Raw genomic sequence first — 18809 nt, forward strand, 5'->3', positions numbered from 1 at the left:
GGGGACAGGCAAGCTGGAAGCTGAGTGGGGGGGATGGTCCAGGCTGAAGCTGCTAAGGACAGCTTTCTCCATTTCCAATGGGGCCTGCCTGGCCTTCTCCAGACATGGGCAGAAGCTGTACCCAAGGAGGCCACCACTCATCACCCAGGCTGCATAAACCCTCATCTCAAGGCCCCAGCCCACCCTGGGAGGCCACCAGTGCAGTCCCCATTTCCCTCACCACCCCAGGCAGCTCTTGGGGCAGCCCTATTTAGAACCTTCCTTTGTCCCAGAGGTAAGGCTTCTCCTTAAGCTGTAAGACAATGGCCTCTGTTTGCTCAGTCAAGCCTGAGAAAGGGCCCTGGAATCATTTTATTTCATTTCCTAAGGATGCTGGGTCAAGTGCTTCTGCTAAAGGGAGTTCAAGACAGCTCTCTCCCTCCAGCATCAATCAGAATGGTCCAGAGGATGTCCCAGCGGGAAGGTTGCTTAGCAACCATCTGGGGTTCTAGGTCAATTCCCTCCACTTTACAGATGGAAAAACGGAGGCCTACCAAGGGGATGATCCAGACTCAGAACACTAGCCTCCTGACTGCTGCCACACTTTCCTGCCCGCGCCCCCCCTCCCCCAGGCTGCTAAGGGGGCCAGCGGAGTGGTGGGATTCTGTCGGATGCTCCACAGGGTTGTCCATCCTGCGACCCCTACTGGCCATCCTGGTCACTGCACCTACCTCAGGAAAGACCCGCCAGTCGTGGCGCCGCTGTTCCAGGGAACGGACATGGGGGGTGAGGACTGAATAACAAGACAGCAGATAGGAACTTCAGCGTAGAGGCAGGGGCTAATCCGAAGCACTGGGGGCTGGGGTCTCCATGGGTCAGTGTGGCCCGAGGGTGGAAGCCTGAGGCACAAGAGCAGGTGCAGCTGTGGGAAGTCTGAGGGGACTTTAAACACAGTGAAGGGAAGAATTTTACACGGTAAGGGGTTCAGCCCTCTCGACCCATTCCCCTTAAAATTTAGATCGAGGTTAGATCGAGGAAAGTTTAGAAAAATCCATTGCTCTTAGACTTTTGGTATTAGAATCTGCTAATAATATGGGCCACTTTCCCTGGAAAAATGCACACTGGGCAGGCAAACACTCATATACAATTTCGTTCATAATTCCAGGCAGTTCCTGGAGCTCCAAGAGGTCCAGGGACCCCATGTTAAGATGCCCTAGACTGCTCTGAAGTCACATCATAAACGGGATTACTAATTCGATGGAGATGGAGGTGTCAGAATGAATCAGGCAGGAAGGGCCTCTGGGTATGTGGGACAACCTCATTTTACAGATGAGATAACTGAGGCCCAGAGGGCAAGGGCCTGGCAGTAGATAGCAGAGCAGCCAAAAGAGCAAAGTGGCACTAAGTGTCCTGATGCCCTTCCATGGTGTCAGCTGCCTCCTATCCCCGTGTGAGACCAGTTCTGGACAGCACGACGGCCCTGTGCTCCCAGGGCATGCCTGTGTCACCTCTGAGATAAGCCTGGGTTGCACAGGACATGGCAGGACTCAGGAGACAGCCAGATCTGGGCGGCAAAACTGGCTCTGGCCCTTCCCAGCTGTGTGGCCTTGGGTAAGTTACTCAGCCTCTCTGGGTCTATTTCCTCAAATGAAATAGGTGGTTATAACTTATACTCACAGTGCTAACCCCATGGATCATTAGGAGGTGAAATGATCATGCAGTGTTAATGCACAAGAAAGCATTTAGCACACCTGCCTGGTATTCAGTACATACCCTTTAGTAATGACCAGTTATCGGTGGTCTTGGGCCCATGAGGTGCTCACTGCATCTGTGGCCCCCTCCCCCAACCGTGGGTAAGTCCTAGGCCTTTCCAGAGAGCAGTTTTGCTTTTTTGAGCCCCATTGGCCACCCCACCCGTCACACCAGCTCCTGGAGACAGTACTGAAGGCATCCTGTTCCGACCAGCTGGGGGCGTTGAGGATCAGCCACTGGCTAAGGAATCGTCGGTTAGATAAGGATGGGTCGCTATCCGGTGGGAAGACCCCTGGGGAATCAGAGTTGTTCCTGGGCTGCCCAAGGAGCTGGGCATTTTTTCCGGAGGAAGAATCACAGGTCCATTGGCCTGGCTGCATTATACTACTCTCTGAACGTTAGAGTTTATCAAAAACTCTCCCTATTCCTGTGAGGTAGGTGGGTGAGGAGTTTTAGCCCCACTCCATAGATGAAAAGATTGAGCATCAGAGAGGTTTTGTGACATATTTAGGTCCCAGTAAATTAAGGAAAATTCAGGCTCCCTAACCAGGTCCCTTCAGCCACTCCTGTCTCCAGAGGTAAGCTTTCATGTTTTTTCACTATTAATGTTGAGAACGTATAAGGTGTTAGGTGCTTATGTTACTTTATATACATTCAATCCTCACAATAAAGCCACAGCTCTATAAAACAAGGACTATATTATGATTATTATCCCCATTTTATGGGTGGGAAAACAGAAGGTCAGAGCAGGGATATGAATTGCCCAAGGTCACAGAGCTATTAGGTGGACAAACCAGGCCTCAGAGACAAAGTTCCGTGGTACTATGCCTAACCATGGCATATCGTCCCCCGCCCCTCCCTCCCAAGCACTTGTATCCATTGGTGGGAGTTTTTAGGTCCCCTTGACCTGGTCGTGCCTGGTCTAGACAGATGCCAGACTCAGGCTGGCATGGCGGGGTGGGGGCAGGATGCTGGCAACTTCAGTGGCCTAAGCACCTGGGCTGACCCACCTGTCCTGAGGGGCTGGGCTGAGAGAGGGCCAGTTGGGGTGTGGGTCCACTGGGCAAGATACTGGGGGGCTGTGTGGGAGGGTAAAAGCCGGCCCAGATGGGGAAGCAAGGGTCTGAAGCATTTTGTCATGACTAGGGAGTCTGCCTGTCCCCCTTTCTGTCTCCCTATCCCTTGGTCTCTCTGCCCTATCTCTCCTTGTAACACAGGGGCACCTGCTCAGTCTCTCCTCTATCCCCTCTTTCTGTTGCCTTGTCTTTCTAGACCTCTGTCTCCCTTGCTGTTGGTCACATAATAAGAAATGTATGTTTGGTAACTGCTCCCAGCTCCTGACACAGAGCTCCTGAGTCCCTTGGAGGTCCCCGGGTGATAGGAATATCTTTTGTTCACATGAAGTGACTCTGGGTGGGCTCCAGAACAGATTCAGGATGGGGGCTTGTCACTATGGCTAGCAGCCTGGAACTTTCAGTGCCTCTCCATCCTTTGGGGAGGGGAGAGGAGCTGGAGATCGGATTAATGATCGATCATGCCTTCATAATGAAACCTCTATAAGCAACCCTAAACTACGGGGTTCAGAGAGCTTCTGAGTTGATGAATGCATCCATGTTACGAGAGAGTAGTGTCTGCTCCACAGGGACAGAAGCTCCTGCACTCAGGAGCCTTCTGGACCCTATGTATCTCCTCATCTGGTTGTTAATACGGATCCATTATAACACACTTTACAACAAACTGATAAATGTAAGTAAAGCTCTTTTCTCAGCTCTGTGAGCTCTTCTAGCAAGTTATTGAGGCTCAGGGGTAGGTTCTGGGAACCCCCAAATTTGTAGCCAAGTTGGGCAGAAGTGCAGGTAGCCCGGGGACCCAGGAAGTGAGGGTGTCTTTGTGGCACCGAACCCTGGGATCTGTAGAGTCTGACACTAACCCGTAGTCAACTTCAGAATGGAATCAAATTACAGGTTGGTTGGTGCCCAGTGTTGGAGAATTGGTTGTTGGTGTGGGGAAAAGCCCACATTTGGTGTCAGAAGTGTGAGGAGAGGAGCAGATTTGGTGTCTTTCTCTCAATCTGTCTTCCCATGCGTTCAGGCTCCTTGTCCCCCTCCCCATCTTGGTCCTGGTCGTGTCTCAGGTTGAACCAGAACTCTGGAGCCCAGCCTGTCCTTAAAGGCCCCTCCTCTCCTCACCCCACACCTCAAACTCAGCAGGCCGAGGCACCCCCAGGGATCCCTAAGGCTTCCTGGAACCCAGCGCTAAAACCACTGAAGTCATGACTGAACTACATGGGCAGCATAGTGACTATGCATATGGGTTCAATTCCAGACCTGCCATGGCAAAGCAATGACCTTGGTCAAGTCACTTAACTGCTGTGTTTCTTCTTCCTTAATATGGACGTGTAATGGCCTTCCTTAAATTTAAAAATTTTAAAAAATGTTTATTTATTTTTAAGAGAGAGACAGAATGCAAGCAGGGGAGGTGCAGAGCGAGAGGGACACACAGAATCCAAAGCAGGGTCCAGGCTCTGAGCTGTCAGCACAGAGCCTGACATGGGGCTCGAACTCATGGACAGCGAGATCATGACCTGAGCCAAAGTCGGATGCTTAACCAACTGAGCCACTCAGGTGCCCCCATTTTTTTTAAAAAGTTTATTTATTTAAGGGGTGGGGGAGAAAGAGAGAGAGAGACACTGCACAGGTGCACATGCAAAGGCAGGAAAGGAGCAGAGACAGAGGGAGACACAGAATCCCAAGCAGGCTCTGTGCTGTCAGCGCAGAGCCTGATGTGGGGCTTGAACTCTCACAAAACGTGAGGTCATGACTTGAGCTGAAACCAAGAGTTGAACACTTAACCGACTGAGCCACCCAGGCCCATCTGCGAAGTGGGTTCTCTGTTGGGGGTCCTGTATGAGAGCTGTCTGGCACCCAGCAGGCACACAGCACGGGTCTCTGACCTGAGTCTCACCTCCCATCCATAATAGTAGTAACACGCGGTATGACCCAAGCATTTCAAGTGTGTTAGTCACATGGTCTCCAGGGCTGTTGTGATTCCTTGTTTTCAGATGAGGAAACCAAGGCACAGAGATGTTTGTAAAACGTGCCCAAGCTCACAGGGCTGGCGGTGGTGGAGCTAGGGCTCCAACCCAGACAGGCTGGCTCCTGTCTGTGCCATGTCTCATCATGATGGTGAGCATTTATCGAGCACCTGCTGTATGTCAGCACTTTACATCTGTGATGGCTATGAATTCACATGACAGCCTCATTTAATAATTACAGGGGGTCAATTAACCCATTTGACAGAGGAGAAAACCGAGACTCAAGAACACTAGGTTGTTGTGTGGCTCATACAGCCAGTAAGAGCACACACAGGGCCTGACTCCTTGTCTGTCTGACTCTGCATAGCTGCACTCTGGACCAGCTGCTCCCCGGGTTTCTATAGCTGAATGACTAAGTCTGATGGGGTTTGGAGACCGAGGTAGGGAAACTTCTGGCAAGTCCATTCAGAGCCCCTAATGCCTGGTCTTTAGAGAAAGGCCCTTGGGGCGTGCCAGTGTGGTGAGCCCTGGAAAGCTTTTAAAGCTACAAATTTCATTTTTACCTTCTCTCACTGTGGCTTCTTTGTTCCATGGGCCCACGTGGGTCTGCATGGGCATTTTGGGGGGCTGTGGGACCCTCTCCCTGCTCTGAATATGCACACTCCTGAGAAGTGTTTCCTCTGGACCCTGAACAGTAGTTGATGGGGCCCTGGTCAGCAGGGGAAGGGGCTTGCTCTGGGAGGAGAGGGGGCGGGGACAACAGTAGCTGCCAGTCTGACCCCTGACCCCCAACACCACTGCCCCCTTTCCACAGAGTCACAGCACCCTCACAGTCTCTTCAAGTGGGCAAGGGCAGGAAGGCATTCTTTACTAGCCCCATTTCTCAGATGGGGCAACTGAGATTCAGGAGAGCCAATGACCCGCCAGCAAGTGCCCAAACCAGGGTGTCAATTCTGGTGCATTTGCACTGCAACTCCCTGCTAGCTGTCTTCTCAGAGCATAAATCTAGCACTTTCGTATACCAGGCACGGCAAACCCTTGAGCACAGCATCATTGCCCCGCCTCATGGGTAAGGAAACCAGGACTCAGGTCTGTTAGGTCATTTTTCCAAGCCCCTAAGAGCACAAATGTCAGGGCTGTGGGATTCAAACCCCAAACCCTGGTTCTTTCTACCCCATTCCCTGAGCCACCTCCCCAGGCTCTCACCTGGCACAAGGGCAGCTCGTGGGTTCCCCAGGTCAGAACGGGCTCAGCGGGCAGGATTTGGGGAGGGGGGAGGAGGGACAGGCTGGACTCACTGTCTCTCCCTCTTCCTCCATTCCTGTTTACCTCACTCCTGCTCAGCCTCGAGATCTACTCCTGACTGCTTTCCACTGTGTGCCCCTGTGCGCCTGTGTGTGTGTGTGTGTGTGTGTGATGGGCGTGAGGGCACTGACTCTATGCAAGCCCAGGGTGAGTGCAGTGGACCCAGAGCTCTCCTGCGAGCTGAGCGTGCTTGTGTGTGTCTGTGGTTTTGCTCGCTGATCTTTGTTTCAGGGCCAAGTTTCCCGGGAGAGGGGCATGTGCACGTGTGTGTGTGCATGTGTGTGCACGTATGTGCATACACACTCACAGAGGACTCCATGACTTTGTCTACAGTCTATATTTCAACTCCTTCTCTCACTTATTATATTTAGAGCTGCAGCTCCTTTAGTGGAAGGTTGAAGCCCCAGCCACCCACACCACCTGTCCTCATCCCATCCCTTGTCTTGAATCGGGGGTTCCCACCAAACTTTCCCCAAACCCTCTCTGGGTGACTGGTTTGCTGGGGGTCAGAACCCCAGGGGCCTGGGTGGGCAACTTCCCCTGAGCCGGGGTGTCCAGTTGGGATGCTGAGCTGTGCCACTTGCTGGGAAGGCTAAGCTGCCTTTCCAAGCCTCCAAGTTTCCACCTGTGAGTGGAGTTAACCAAACCCCACGTTGTAGGCCTGTTGGGAGGCTACACTATATGAAGCCCTTAGCTCAGGTCGTGACACCCTGTAGGCGGAGGACCTGGTCGACAGGAATCTGGGGATGGGGAGGGCTCGGTGGGCATCAGCCAGGCCTGGGCATCCCTGAGCTGGAAGCACCGAGAACCCACATGCCGGGTTGTCCGCAACTCCCTCTTCCCTGGTCTCCACACCTTCTGTACAGCCGGTTCAGTATCGTAGAACAGAAGTGGGAGGAGGCATCATGCCCCTGAACCCCAGCCAATAGATGTTAGATTTCAGTCATATCAATATTCAGCATTACAATAATGTTATAATTACCATAGCACAAGGAATGGCTTAGCGATGCCATTACCGTGAGCACTGGCCCTATGGTCCATTGATATCCGTAGTACAGAAGTGATCTTATTACTCTCTCCAGCGACCCAGTAAGCTAGGTAGTATCACCCTCATCCACTGCAAATCACCTTGTCAGAGACCTGAGGCTCAGAGAGGTCAAGCAACTCACTTAAGGTCACACAGCAAGAACAAACATGGGTGTGTTTGAGTCCAGAGCCCTGCTGTAGCAGACAGTAGACTGTTCTCAGTCGCCTCCACACTGTGTAAGAATCGTGGCCCTCATTCCTTTTCCAGCCCTGGCGCTGGCCCCACCAGGCCCAACAACACACCCTTCAGGCTAATCTATGCCCCAAAGTCACTCACACACACTGGACTGTGGTGCTGACCTGACATGGTGAGAGGGACCAAGGGATCCTTGGAAAACCTCACCGGTCGGGAGTCTGGGTTGCTAACAATTCCAGCCTTGGATTTTCAAGGACTTAGCTTGCTCTATAACTTGGAAAGGTGGCCTGGGTCTCAGTGTCCTTTCCCGCCAGGTGGGGACAGGCTGACAGTCTCAGAGCCTTAGCAGCATCCCCACCAGCTCGAGGCTGGCCCCCTTTCCCTCACCTGTCTCACTCCCTGGCCTGCCCCTCTGGGCCATCACCAACCTGGCTTCGTCCCTGCAGAGCGGCTGGTGGCCTAGAACGTGGGATGCACAGTACAGGCAGCTGTGGCGGGCCAGGGCTAGGGTCCTTGGAGGTGAGGCTGATGCTGACAGTCCATCGGTGTGGCACTGCCCTGCTGGAGCCAAGGGCACCTGGGATGCCGGTCCCACTCTCAGCCGATCAAGATCTGAGCCCCGGCCTGGCCACTTGTCCTCCAGAGTGCTCGGCCCCACCCCTGTGAATAATGCCGCTTGCCTCCTGGAGTCGAGCCTCGCTGGGCTTTGATGATTTGGGGGGGTAGCATGAATGGGCGGAAGACAAGGAAGGCTTACAGATCCAGCCACCCAGGCCTGGAGCCTAGAAATGGGTGCATTGCTGGTGGGAGGTGCCATTCTAATCCACCCCATGGCCCCCCCCACCCCCACCCCAAGCCTCCCAGTACCCACCTTCCAGGTTCCAAACCTATCTCTGATTCTCACGATCCCCTTCCAGGCCCTGGGGCTGGGGCAAGGCTCCTTCCCACCCCACCCCAACCACAATGATAATTAACCCCAATGAACCCCAGCAAATAAATATGTGAATTGCAAAAGGGAGGAATCATAGCTGCCCCCGGGTGGGGAACTCCAGAGGTCCCTGGAAGGCCAAAACCAGCATCTTCTAACACCATCCCTATACAGCCCCCCTGCCCCCCAGTTTTGCCTGGGTAGGTCCCCTGGCACCCTGCCCATTGGGGCCTGGGAGGAGGGCTCACCCGTCTCAAGTTAGGACCCGTGTCTTTTTTAAGTTTATTTATTTATTTTGAGAGAGAGAGAGACAGCACAAGCAGGGGAGGAGCAGAGAGAGAGAATCCCAAGCAGGCTCCGCACTGTCAGCATGAAGCCTGATGCGGAGCTCGAACCTGCGAACCATGAGATCATGACCGGAGCTGAAATCAAGAGTCGGACATTCAATCTACCCAGCCACCCAGGCGCCCCCATCATCTAATTTTTTTAACTTTGATCTCCTCCTTCCTTTCTCCTGAGCCTGTCTTCCTAATCTTTCCACTCATGCATCTATTCATTTATTCAACCAATGTTTACTGAATACTTACTATGTGCCACCCACTGTGTGAGACCCCAGGGAATGGGTGTCATCCAGAGAACAGGAGGGACTGTCTGTGTGCCAAGCCCCAGCCCCTTCTCCTTCGGGCAACCTGTTTTGACTCACACTGGTCTGTCCATCAGCTGGTAAACATCAGCCAGGCGTGATGGGTGTGTAAGTATGATTGAAGGTTATGGAGGAAGCTCAGGAAACATAAGGAAGGTGTGTGTGGGGTCCAGAGAGGAATGGGACAGAGTCTGGCAGACCAGGTGCTTCTCCCAACCCCACATGCCCAGCTGCCAACCCCCATGGCCAGGAGAACGGAGATACCAGCCCCAACCTGCTTTCCCACGCTTCACTGTTGCTGGATTTACAGATGATGTCTACTTCCTGACTTTTATCTCTTTTTTTTTTTAACATTTATTTATTTTTGAGAGGGAGAGAGAGAGAGCGCAAGCAGGGGAGGGGCAGAGAGAGAAGGAAACACAGAATCTGAAGTATGGTCCAGGCTCTGAGCAAGCTGTCAGCACAGAGCCCGATGCAGGGCTCGAACCCACAAACTATGAGATCGTGACCTGAGCCGAAGTCGGATGCTCAACTGACTGAGTCACCCAGGTGCCCCTGATTTTTATCTCTTAGAAAACAAAAACAAAAACAAAAACTTCTTACCAGCTAGAAACATAAAACAAATGTTTTAATTAAAATAGAACATACAGGGGCACCTGGGTGGCTCAGTAGGCTAAGTATCCGACTTCAGCTCAGGTCATGATCTCACAGTTTGTGGGTTTGAGCCCCATGTTGGGCTCTGTGCTGACAGCTCAGAGCCTGGAGCCTGCTTCAGATTCTGTATCTCCTCTCTCCGCCCCTCCCCTGCTCGTGTGATCTCTCTCTCTCTCTCTCTCTCTCTCAAAAATAAATAAACATTAAACATTTATAAAACAGAACATACATAGAGAAAAATGCCCACATAATAGTAGCATGATGAATTTTTACAAAGGGTAACACCCAGATCAAGAAACAAAAACACTCAGCAGCCCCCAGAAACCCCTATGTACCCCCTTCTGTGACTACCTCTATCAGTAATGGCCATCCTAAGCCTGTTTTTGAATTTTGTAGGAATGGAGTCAAACGAAGTCTGTGCTCTGTTGTGTCTCGCTCGGTTTACTCAACATTAGGCTTGGGCTGTCTAACACACCCTGGCATCCACATTTCACATTTTATTTATCATTCTATTGTTGGGAGATACCTGAGTTGTTCCCCCCCCCAACACTTTTTTTTTTTTGGCCTATTTTGAGTATTGTGGCTACGAACATTTTTGTATATTTCTTTGCATTTCTGCTGAGTATATACCCAGGGCATGCCTGTGTTCAGCTCTAATAAAGCTCTTTCCATTTAAAGAGAGAATCTGGGGGCACCTGGGTGGCTCAGTCGGTTAAGCATCTGACTTGGGCTCAGGTCATGATCTCGCGGTCCGTGAGTTCGAGCCCCACGTCGGGCTCTGTGCTGACAGCTCGGAGCCTGGATCCTGTTTCGGATTCTGTGTCTCCCTCTCTCTCTGACCCTCCCCCATTCATGCTCTGTCTCTCCCTGTCTCAAAAATAAATAAATATTTAAAAAAAATAAAGAGAGAATCTGCCTTCCTGTTTTGTTTTTGCTTTAATCAGCTTTATTGAGGTATCGTTAACTATAGTAAAATGCACCCATTTCAAGTGTGTCGGTCCACGACTTTAGACAAACGTGTGCACAATCAAGACACAGACCGCTCCCATCCCCTCCAGAAAGCTTCGCAGTGTCCCTTTGCAATTACTGTTCCCCACCCACCCCTTCCAGGGCAACTACTGAGTTGATTTCTATCACCATATACTAGTCCTGCTGTTGTCGAACTTCCTATAAATGGAATCACAGAGTGACTACTTGCTTGTGTCTGGCTTCGTGCCCTCAGCATTTGGCCCGTGGGATCGCTTCAGCTCATCTCTACCGCTCGTCTGCTCTGTTGCTGGAACCTCCTTTATACACGTGCCGCGTGAATGTATCCGTTTGCTCATCCATTCTTCTGTCGGCGGACATTCAGGCTGTTTCCAGTTTGGCCGTCATGAACAACGCTGCTACGATCAGCGAGACACAGGTTTTTATGGGGACACATGTTTTTATTTCTGTTGGTTGAATACCTCGGAGCTGAATGGCTGGGTCACAGGGTAAGCCTGTAGTTACCCTCACACGAAGCTGCCAAAGTGTTTTCCAAAGGGGTGGAACCACCTTGTGCTCCCGTCAGCCACGAATGAGAGGTCAGTTTCTCCACACCCCGTTGCCCACATTTAGTGTCGCCTGGCTGCTTAATTTTAGCCAGTACAGTGGGTTGGAAGGGCTACCTCATTGAGGGGGGGTGAAATCTGCATTTCCCTAAAGGCTAAAGATGTGAAGCATCTTTTCCCAGGCTCACTGGTCGTGCGTCCATCGCCTCCTGATTTTGATTTCGCCCTCTTCCCGTCCTGCAGCGTCCCTCCCCTGCCACCTACATCCCCAGTACCCTCTTGTTTTAGGGTACTGAAACAGTCTCCAAACTAGTCTCCTGCACTCAGTGCCTGCTCCATTGTGCCGGGCGACCCTTCCTGAACACATCACACAAGGCGCTCCCCGGCTCTAAAGGCTGCTAGGGCTCCCCAAGGCTGCAGGATGGGAGCCCAGACTTCTCAGCCTGCCATTGTCTGTACTTCCGGCTCCTGGTCCCCCAGCCTTTCTCTCCTGCCTCTCCTCACAGTCTCCCAAGCCCCACTCCTGCTCCACGTCTTGAAGACCCAGAATATCTTGTTCTCTTCCTTCTCACGCGGGTTTAAGTCTGTTCTAAATGAAGTCTGTCTCTCTCCAGGGAGGCTGCCAGCCCAGCCCACCCATGGGGATTCTCTGTCTCCCTCTCTCTCTCTCCCTCTCTCTGCCCCTCCCCCGCTCATGTGCATGCCTGTGTGTGTGTGCGTGTGCGTGCGTTCTCTCTCTCTCTCTCTCTAAAATACGTAAACTTAAAAAAATATTTTTTTAATGTTTATTTATTTTAGAGAGAGAGCGAAACAGTGTGAATGGGGGAGGGGCAGAGAAAGAGAGAGAGACAGAGAGATAGAGAGAGGGAGACACAGAATTCAAAACAGGCTCCAGGCTCTGAGCTGTCAGCACAGAGCCCCACGGGGGGGCTCGAACTCAGGAACAGTGAGATCATGACCTAGGCCGAAGTCGGACACTTAACCAGCTGAGCCACCCAGGGGCTCCCAAAGTCAATAAACTTTTAAAAAATTAAAAGAAAAAGGATCGATAGAAACAAACGATAATTGAGTTTGGAGTAGACAGATTTGGATTTGAGTTCTTGTTCTGCCATTTAGTAACTTTGGGGTGGGTGTTGGGCAGATCTGTTCATCTCTCTGTGCCTCTGTGGGTCAGATGGGGATGATGCCACCCTGTGGGGTTGTGGGAAAAACACAAAACCTAATAAGGGTATGGAAACCAGTGGTGAAACTACAAGGAGCCAGATGTGGGTGTGTGTGTGGACGCGCACGTGTGTGAGGTGAGAATTGGTCTATTAGATTGTAAGCCCCTTAGAATACTGACCTGATAAAGAAGTCTTACCCTTTTATACAGGATTGGAGGGATTGGCTCATAAGAATTCATGACTGAAGATGCCGCCGTAGACAGAGGAATCAGTCATTAGTGTCCCTAACCTCCTCACAAAGCTCTCCTCCATTTCTTTTCTCCACCTCCTTCTCCTCGTGCTTTTTTTCCTCCTTCCCAAAGATCCCCTCTGGAAATGCAGCCCTCGCTGTGCCAGACCTCCTTTAGAAAAGGACTTCAGGGGCGACTGGGTGGCTCAGTGGGTTAAGCGTCTAACTTCCGCTCAGGTCATGATCTCGTGGTTTGTGGGTTTAAGCCCTGCATGAGGCTCTGTGCTGACAGCTCAGAGCCTGGAGCCTGCTTTGGATTCTGTGTCTCTCTCTGCCCCTCCCCTGTTCTGTGTGTGTGTCTCTCTTTCTCAAAAATAAATCAACATTAAAAAAAAAAAAGAAAGGGACTTCAATGTGAAACCAAGGGGAATGCAAAAACCAAGGAAAAAAGAGAATAGACCCTCAGACGCAGACAAGGGAGTCTGTAGAGCACGGTGGTTTGTGACGGGAGACCTTCCAGCAGCTCCGGGTTGGGGCTACACTGACGGAAAGGGGCCAGGATGGTGTTGCTCCCAAGGCAGGGGGGTGGGTGCTGTTTGCCATGACCGTGGGCGCCCTTGAGCGACTGGAACTGCAGAACCCCACTCTGGGTGACCTCTGGGTGTGTTTTCTCTATGGTTATCCCCTTCTCGATGGTTCTTCCTTTTGGAGCTTCTCATTCCAAAAATCGCTGGGCTGGAGAGCCAATTCTCCATGGGTCACCATTGCTAAAGGCTGGGACCAGAGGGACCCGCACTCCCCATCTGTCTGGATGGAGTGAGTCCTTGAACTCTCTGCCCCACGAATTCAAAAAGGTTTATGTGCCAAGCACTGTTCTAGCTACTAAAGATAAGGCCTGAGCAAAGGCGTCAAGGTAACGCCCGCCGGCACCCAGCGTCCAGTCTGTTGGTGGAGACAGACGTGCCCGGGTCACACGTGGGAGCGTCTGCAAAGTGCTACTGAGAAAAATACACAGGCCAGGAGTTAAAAATGCTACAGCAAACTCCAGAGGCTGCGGGGACGGGAGACGCGAGGAAGGGATCTGAGGTCAGGCGGTCCGAGAAGGGTCTGGAGGGTGGGGTGGGCGCCTCTCCAAGGGGGTCTCCGCGGCACTCTCCGCCCGAGTTCCCTCTAGCCCGGGCTGGTTCTCCATCCAGGGTGGCCTCCCTACCCGCACGGACCTGCCCGCTCCTCCTGCGGCTTTTCTGTTCCCTCCCGCCCCGAGGGCGCCCCCGGGGGCCGGGCCGGGTCGCTCCCCGTTTCCCACCCCCCCCCCCCCCCCCCACGCCGCGAGCGGCAGGAGGCGCTCGGGTGCCCTGCACGCACCGTGACTCGGAGGGCGGGTGTCCCCAGCCAGCGCGTGACTCCGCCCCTGCCCACCCCCGCCCGCACTAAGCGCCTCGCAGGGCGCCGCAGACCGTCCCGAGTCCTCCTGGGATGCCCGGGCGGCCCCTCATGGAGCCGGCACCCGGCGCTCCCCGGGGCCACGGCGGGGGCGAGGCGCTGCTGGGTGAGCTGGAGACGCTGGTTCAGGACGTGGTGAGGACGAGCTCTTGGTGGGAGCGCCACGGTGTGGACTGCGCCATCCTCGCGCTCAGCCTCCTCTCGGTGCCGGCCGGTGAGGAGCACGGGACAGGGGGACAGAGGGCGGCGCTGCGGCTGGGGAAGGGGGTGCGGGGTAGGGTGGGGGAGAGGCTGGGGACTGGGGCGTGGGGGACATGGCCCGTGCCCGGGACCCCGGAAGGAGGGGTACACCCCAGATCCGAAAGTCTGATTGCAGTGTCCTGCCCTGTGTCCCCAGAGAACGGGGCGCTGGAGGAGGGAGAAGGCCTGATGGCATGAAGGGCGGTGGAGGGGAAGGTTGAGAGGGAGGAGAGGGACTGGGGGAGGGGAGTATGTTCTATGGGGGGAACACCAGGGATGGGGTTTCCCCTGGACCTCTCCTGGTCGGGACCTGCCCCACCGCCGCCTGTGGCAGCCTCCCACCCCCACCCCGCCCCTGGCCCTGGGCCCACTTTGGCCTGGTCTCCAGCGGTGGGGACCCGGGTGTTTGGACCCAGATCTCCAGGAGCTGGAGAAAGGCCCTGTCTGCCCCCTCCCCCCCTCTCCCCACTCTCCTTCCTCTATACAGGGTTCTTAAGCCTGCGCTCTGAGAATGTCCTCGTCCTTGCACTGGGCATCATCATCCTGGGTGTGTGCCACTACACGCTCACGGTCAAGGGCAGCCACCTGGCCACACACGGTGCCCTCACCGAGTCAAAACGCTGGAGCAGGATCTGGGAGCTTTTCTTTGTGGAGGTGAGCCTGGGAGGCGTGGGCGTGGCTGCTGGTACTTCCTGTGGGGGCCACCTCACTGTTCCGCCGCAGCGTGCGGGGGTGTTCGGCTGTGTGCCCGTGTGGAGGGGCCACTACAGCCGTTGGTATGCGTGTCTGAGCGCACAGCGTGCTCTACAGTTTCGCAAGTCTATGTGTGTGTGCTTGTCCCCAAGCCCTTGAGAGGCGCTTACACTGCCGGGCCCCTCCTGAGAGCTGCATGAGGAATGCACCTGTGTGTACCTGTGCCAGCCCGGGCACCCCTGTTTCTCCTGGGGGCACCCGCTTGCCTCTCTGTGGCACCGGACCAAGTGGCGATAGAACTTCCTTCTCCTACCAGGGCATCCAGGTCCCTTAGGAACAAATATGAAAGCTGACACCAGAAACAGTCCTCTTCTGCCACTCGTTACCATGACCAACTAACTCAATTATTAACTTTATGTAACTTTACAAAGGTTTATAGAACTATACACACCTACAGACACACAAATGACATTTTATGAAGTGTTACATTTCTTTTTTTAAATATTTTTTTAATGTTTATTTATGTTTGAGAGAGAGAGAGAGAGACAGAGTGTGAGCAGAGGAGGGGCAGAGAGAGAGGGAGACACAGAATCCGAAGCAGGCTCCAGGCTCTGAGCCATCAGCACAGAGCCCAATGCAGGGCTCGAACTCACAGGCCAGGAGATCATGACCTGAGCCGAAGTCAGCTGCTCAACTGACTGAGCCACCCAGACACCCCAGTGAAGTTATACATTTCTTATCTAGCATTCTCCATTCTCCCTTTCTTCTCCTCCCCTCCTGCACTCATTTCTAAAGTGCTAAGAATAAGAGGAACCTACAGGTTCCTGATCCTTGGGGTCCATTTAGAAAAAATGTTTATTGAGGCGCCTGGGTGTCTCAGTTGGTTAAGTTTTGGACTTCGGCTCAGGTCATGATCTCACAGTTCAAGAGTTTGAGCCCCACGTTGGAGTCTGTGCTGACAGCTAAGCACCTGGAGCCTGCTTCGGATTCTGTGTCTCCCTCTCTCTCTGCCCCTCCCTCGCTTGTGCGCTCTCTCTCTCTCTCTCTCTCTCTCTCTCATGTGACAGTGCACACATGAGTGGTGGAGGAGCAGAGAGAGAGGGAGACAGAGAATCTCAAGCAGGCTCTGCGCTGACGTGGGGCTTGAACTCATGAACCGTGAGATCATGATCTGAGCCTAAATCAAGAGTCAGACGCTTAACTCACTGAGCCACCCGAGGCGCCCCAATTAGGGTCCATTTCAAGATACTTCCCTTCCCAGAAATCCCTGGGCACTGGTGCTAGACAGACTCTGAGGCCTGGAGCCAGGGTCAGGTGCCTCCCCCAGCCCGCCCCAGTTTGTAATCACGAGCGGGGGAGAAACTGGGGACACGACAGGTAGGATTAGTTCCGTGTGGACTTTTCAAAGCTGTCCTGAGTGCCAGGAGCCTGGGAGCAGCTGGGGATGAGGAGGTGTGGAGTTTGGACAAGTTATGACAGGGGACTTACCTATACAGAGGTGACCTTGTCAAACTTCAGCGTGCAGCTGAATGGTCTGGAAGCCCAGGTTTCTTGGAGGAGAGAGGCCTGGCCACTTTATTTACCAAGGTCCCCAGGTGAATCTGATACCCACCCAAGTCTGAGGACTCCCTGGCCTAGACTCTGGGAGCACAGTAGCCATCGAGGGTGCCAGGCAAAGACAGTGAGCTGAGGACGCCTCCACTGAGAAGCCTCCCCAGTTTCCCCAGCTGAAGAGCTTGCATGGAATCACAGCATGTGACCTGCCCTGGGGACCCACGTGGCTTTGCAGCTGCACGCTGTCTTGTCCCCACGAGCCCCAGGGCAGTGGCCTCACTTTGTCTCTTTGTATCTTCGGCTCTTGGCACAGGGCTGGGTTCTTGGTGTTTCATTAATGTTTGTTGATGATTACGCCTACAGGTGATGCGGCAACAAAGTGTAGGGAAAAGCCAGCTAGTGGACAGTCACAGCCTAGAGGCCTATGACCCCCTTGTGGTGGGGGAGGCCTGGCTGTCATGTCAGTGTTGTGACTGCTGCGGGCGTGTCAGCTCAGTACTCAGGTACTAGCTCACCTGTGTGGGAATGGCCCTGCTTTCTGCCCCGCACAGTGTGGTTCTGGCTACTCTCTGGGGAGGATCTGGTTTCCAGTGTGGGGCAGGGCATGGCTCAGTCTCCCCGTACCGCTGGCTTTAGTGGGGCAAGTGCAGTCCTTGGGGAGGGTGCTGGTCTTGGTGGCCAGGCAGGGGACAGTGTCTGGGCACAGCCTTTGAAACCACATGCCCAGCCTCGCTGGCTGCCTGACCTTGGGCAAGGTCTTTAATTCAGTGTTGGCTTCCTCACCTAATAAACAGGATGAGAGCATTACTGGCCCCACGAAGTCATGCTGGGGATTAAGTGAGACCACGTAGATCTTGATTTAGGGCCTGGGCCGACTCTTGGATGCTCACCAAGTGTTGGCTTTGCTTTCTCTCTGGAGGGAACGTGCTGTAAACTGCAAGGAGAGAGCAGTTTTGGTTGTTGTTTGTTAGTGCTGTTTGTTTTTAACAGAGAGGTTGATGCATTGTGCAAAGCTGGACAGACTTGAGTGTGTATGTGAGTGTGTGAGTGTGTGTGTGTGTGTGTTTGCGTGTGTGTGAAGGGCGCTGTTTGCTGAGGCACCTATTCTCTGTGTTGCACAAAGGACAAGTTCCCGCTGCCCAGGACCCTCCTGGACTCCCGACACTCCACTTTTGCCACATCCTGTTGTCTTCTCTCTTTGATCCTTCTCTTGTTGGCTGCCTGTGCTCTGCCCAAACCTTGACCCTCAGGAGCCACCATCACTATAGAATGATCAAGTCCTCTAGTCTGTAGCCCTAGGCATTAGCAAGTATCATTGGTGTCCCTGGGCACCTGGCTTTTTCCAGTTTTGTCCCAGGGTCTGCTGACTCGAGCTGAGGGTGGGACAAAGACCTGGCCCTCTCTGGCCTCTTGGATCTGGAGCGGGGCGGGGGAGGGTGGCAGGCAGGAGGGACAGGGCAGTGACACTCCAGTTATTGTTTCTTTGAAGTATCCCCAGTCACACACACTTGCCCACACTAGAGTGAACTTCCCTCTGAAGACGCATTCTGGTCTACATGAGAAAGTTCCATTCCTCCTGCTTGTGAGCCTTTGACCCACTCCTCGGAGCACTGATGGCTTCCCTGCAGGAGCACCTGCCTTTCCCTGTCTGAGATTATGTGTCTGGACCAGACCTCGGGAAGGGAGGGACAGGGTGGAGTGGGCAGGGCCATTATTGGCTTAAATCCCGGAGCTTGGGAAGGATTAACTTCTGAAATCAGAGGCCTTAAGGACTTCCCTGTATTGCACTCACAATCAAGATGCTCCCCGAGTGGGAGGGAACAGGCTGTACCAGTTACTCAGCTCTTTAGTGTGTCCCAACTTCAAGCTCTCCTTCTAAAGTTGGCTTTGTGCTTTGGGAGTGGGGCCACAGCTGGTCCCAGGAGAACATGGGGGCGCTGGCTCTGCCTTGGGGGAGGGGTGTCACACAGGGGGATGCCATCTCCTTCCTTTGAGTCCAATGTAGTGGTGGAAACAGAGCTCAGAAGCCCCAGCCTGGTCATGATTCTTGAATACTCTCAAGTTCTGTGGTGTGGCCATTATCTCCTGGTCTGTGTCTCTGCCCTTTCCTCTATCTGTACTCAAACCCTGAGGCGTGTTAGTCTGAGTATGCCCAACTGTGATTTTTAAATTTTTAAAAAATTTAGAGGGCAAAACCAGATCTGTAGTACAAAATATACTTTTGTAAAAAAAAAAACAACTTTAGTTTTGAAATAATTATAGATTCACAGGCCCGTTGCAAATATAAGACAGAGAGGTCCAGTGTCCACTTTAGTCAGCTTCCCCCAATAGTTACATTCATATGAGTGTCTTTCAATAGCCAAACTAGGAAATTGACATAGGCACTGTGTGTGTGTGTGTGTGTGTGTGTGTGTACAGGAAATGGACATAGGCACTGT

The 18809-nt window shown here is 53.2% G+C and overlaps 1 protein-coding gene across 2 annotated transcripts in view; it reads left to right on the top strand.

The window, feature by feature from the left end:
- Nucleotides 1-13770: 13770 nt before the first annotated feature.
- FADS6 (fatty acid desaturase 6) overlaps nucleotides 13771-18809 on the top strand; it is a 15482-nt gene continuing 10443 nt past the window's right edge. Inside the window, exons 1-2 of one of the 2 annotated variants that reach the window (XM_049635798.1) lie at nucleotides 13771-14098; nucleotides 14612-14778. In XM_049635798.1, the coding sequence (XP_049491755.1) occupies nucleotides 13918-14098; nucleotides 14612-14778 (348 nt within the window). In that variant the 5' untranslated portion in view covers nucleotides 13771-13917. Of the gene's footprint in view, nucleotides 14099-14139; nucleotides 14779-18809 lie in introns of those variants that run through there. The other variant, XM_049635797.1, reaches the window with a different exon arrangement.

Source organism: Panthera uncia, chromosome E1 (genome assembly GCF_023721935.1).
Source record: "Panthera uncia isolate 11264 chromosome E1, Puncia_PCG_1.0, whole genome shotgun sequence".
Taxonomy (NCBI): Eukaryota; Metazoa; Chordata; class Mammalia; order Carnivora; family Felidae; genus Panthera; species Panthera uncia.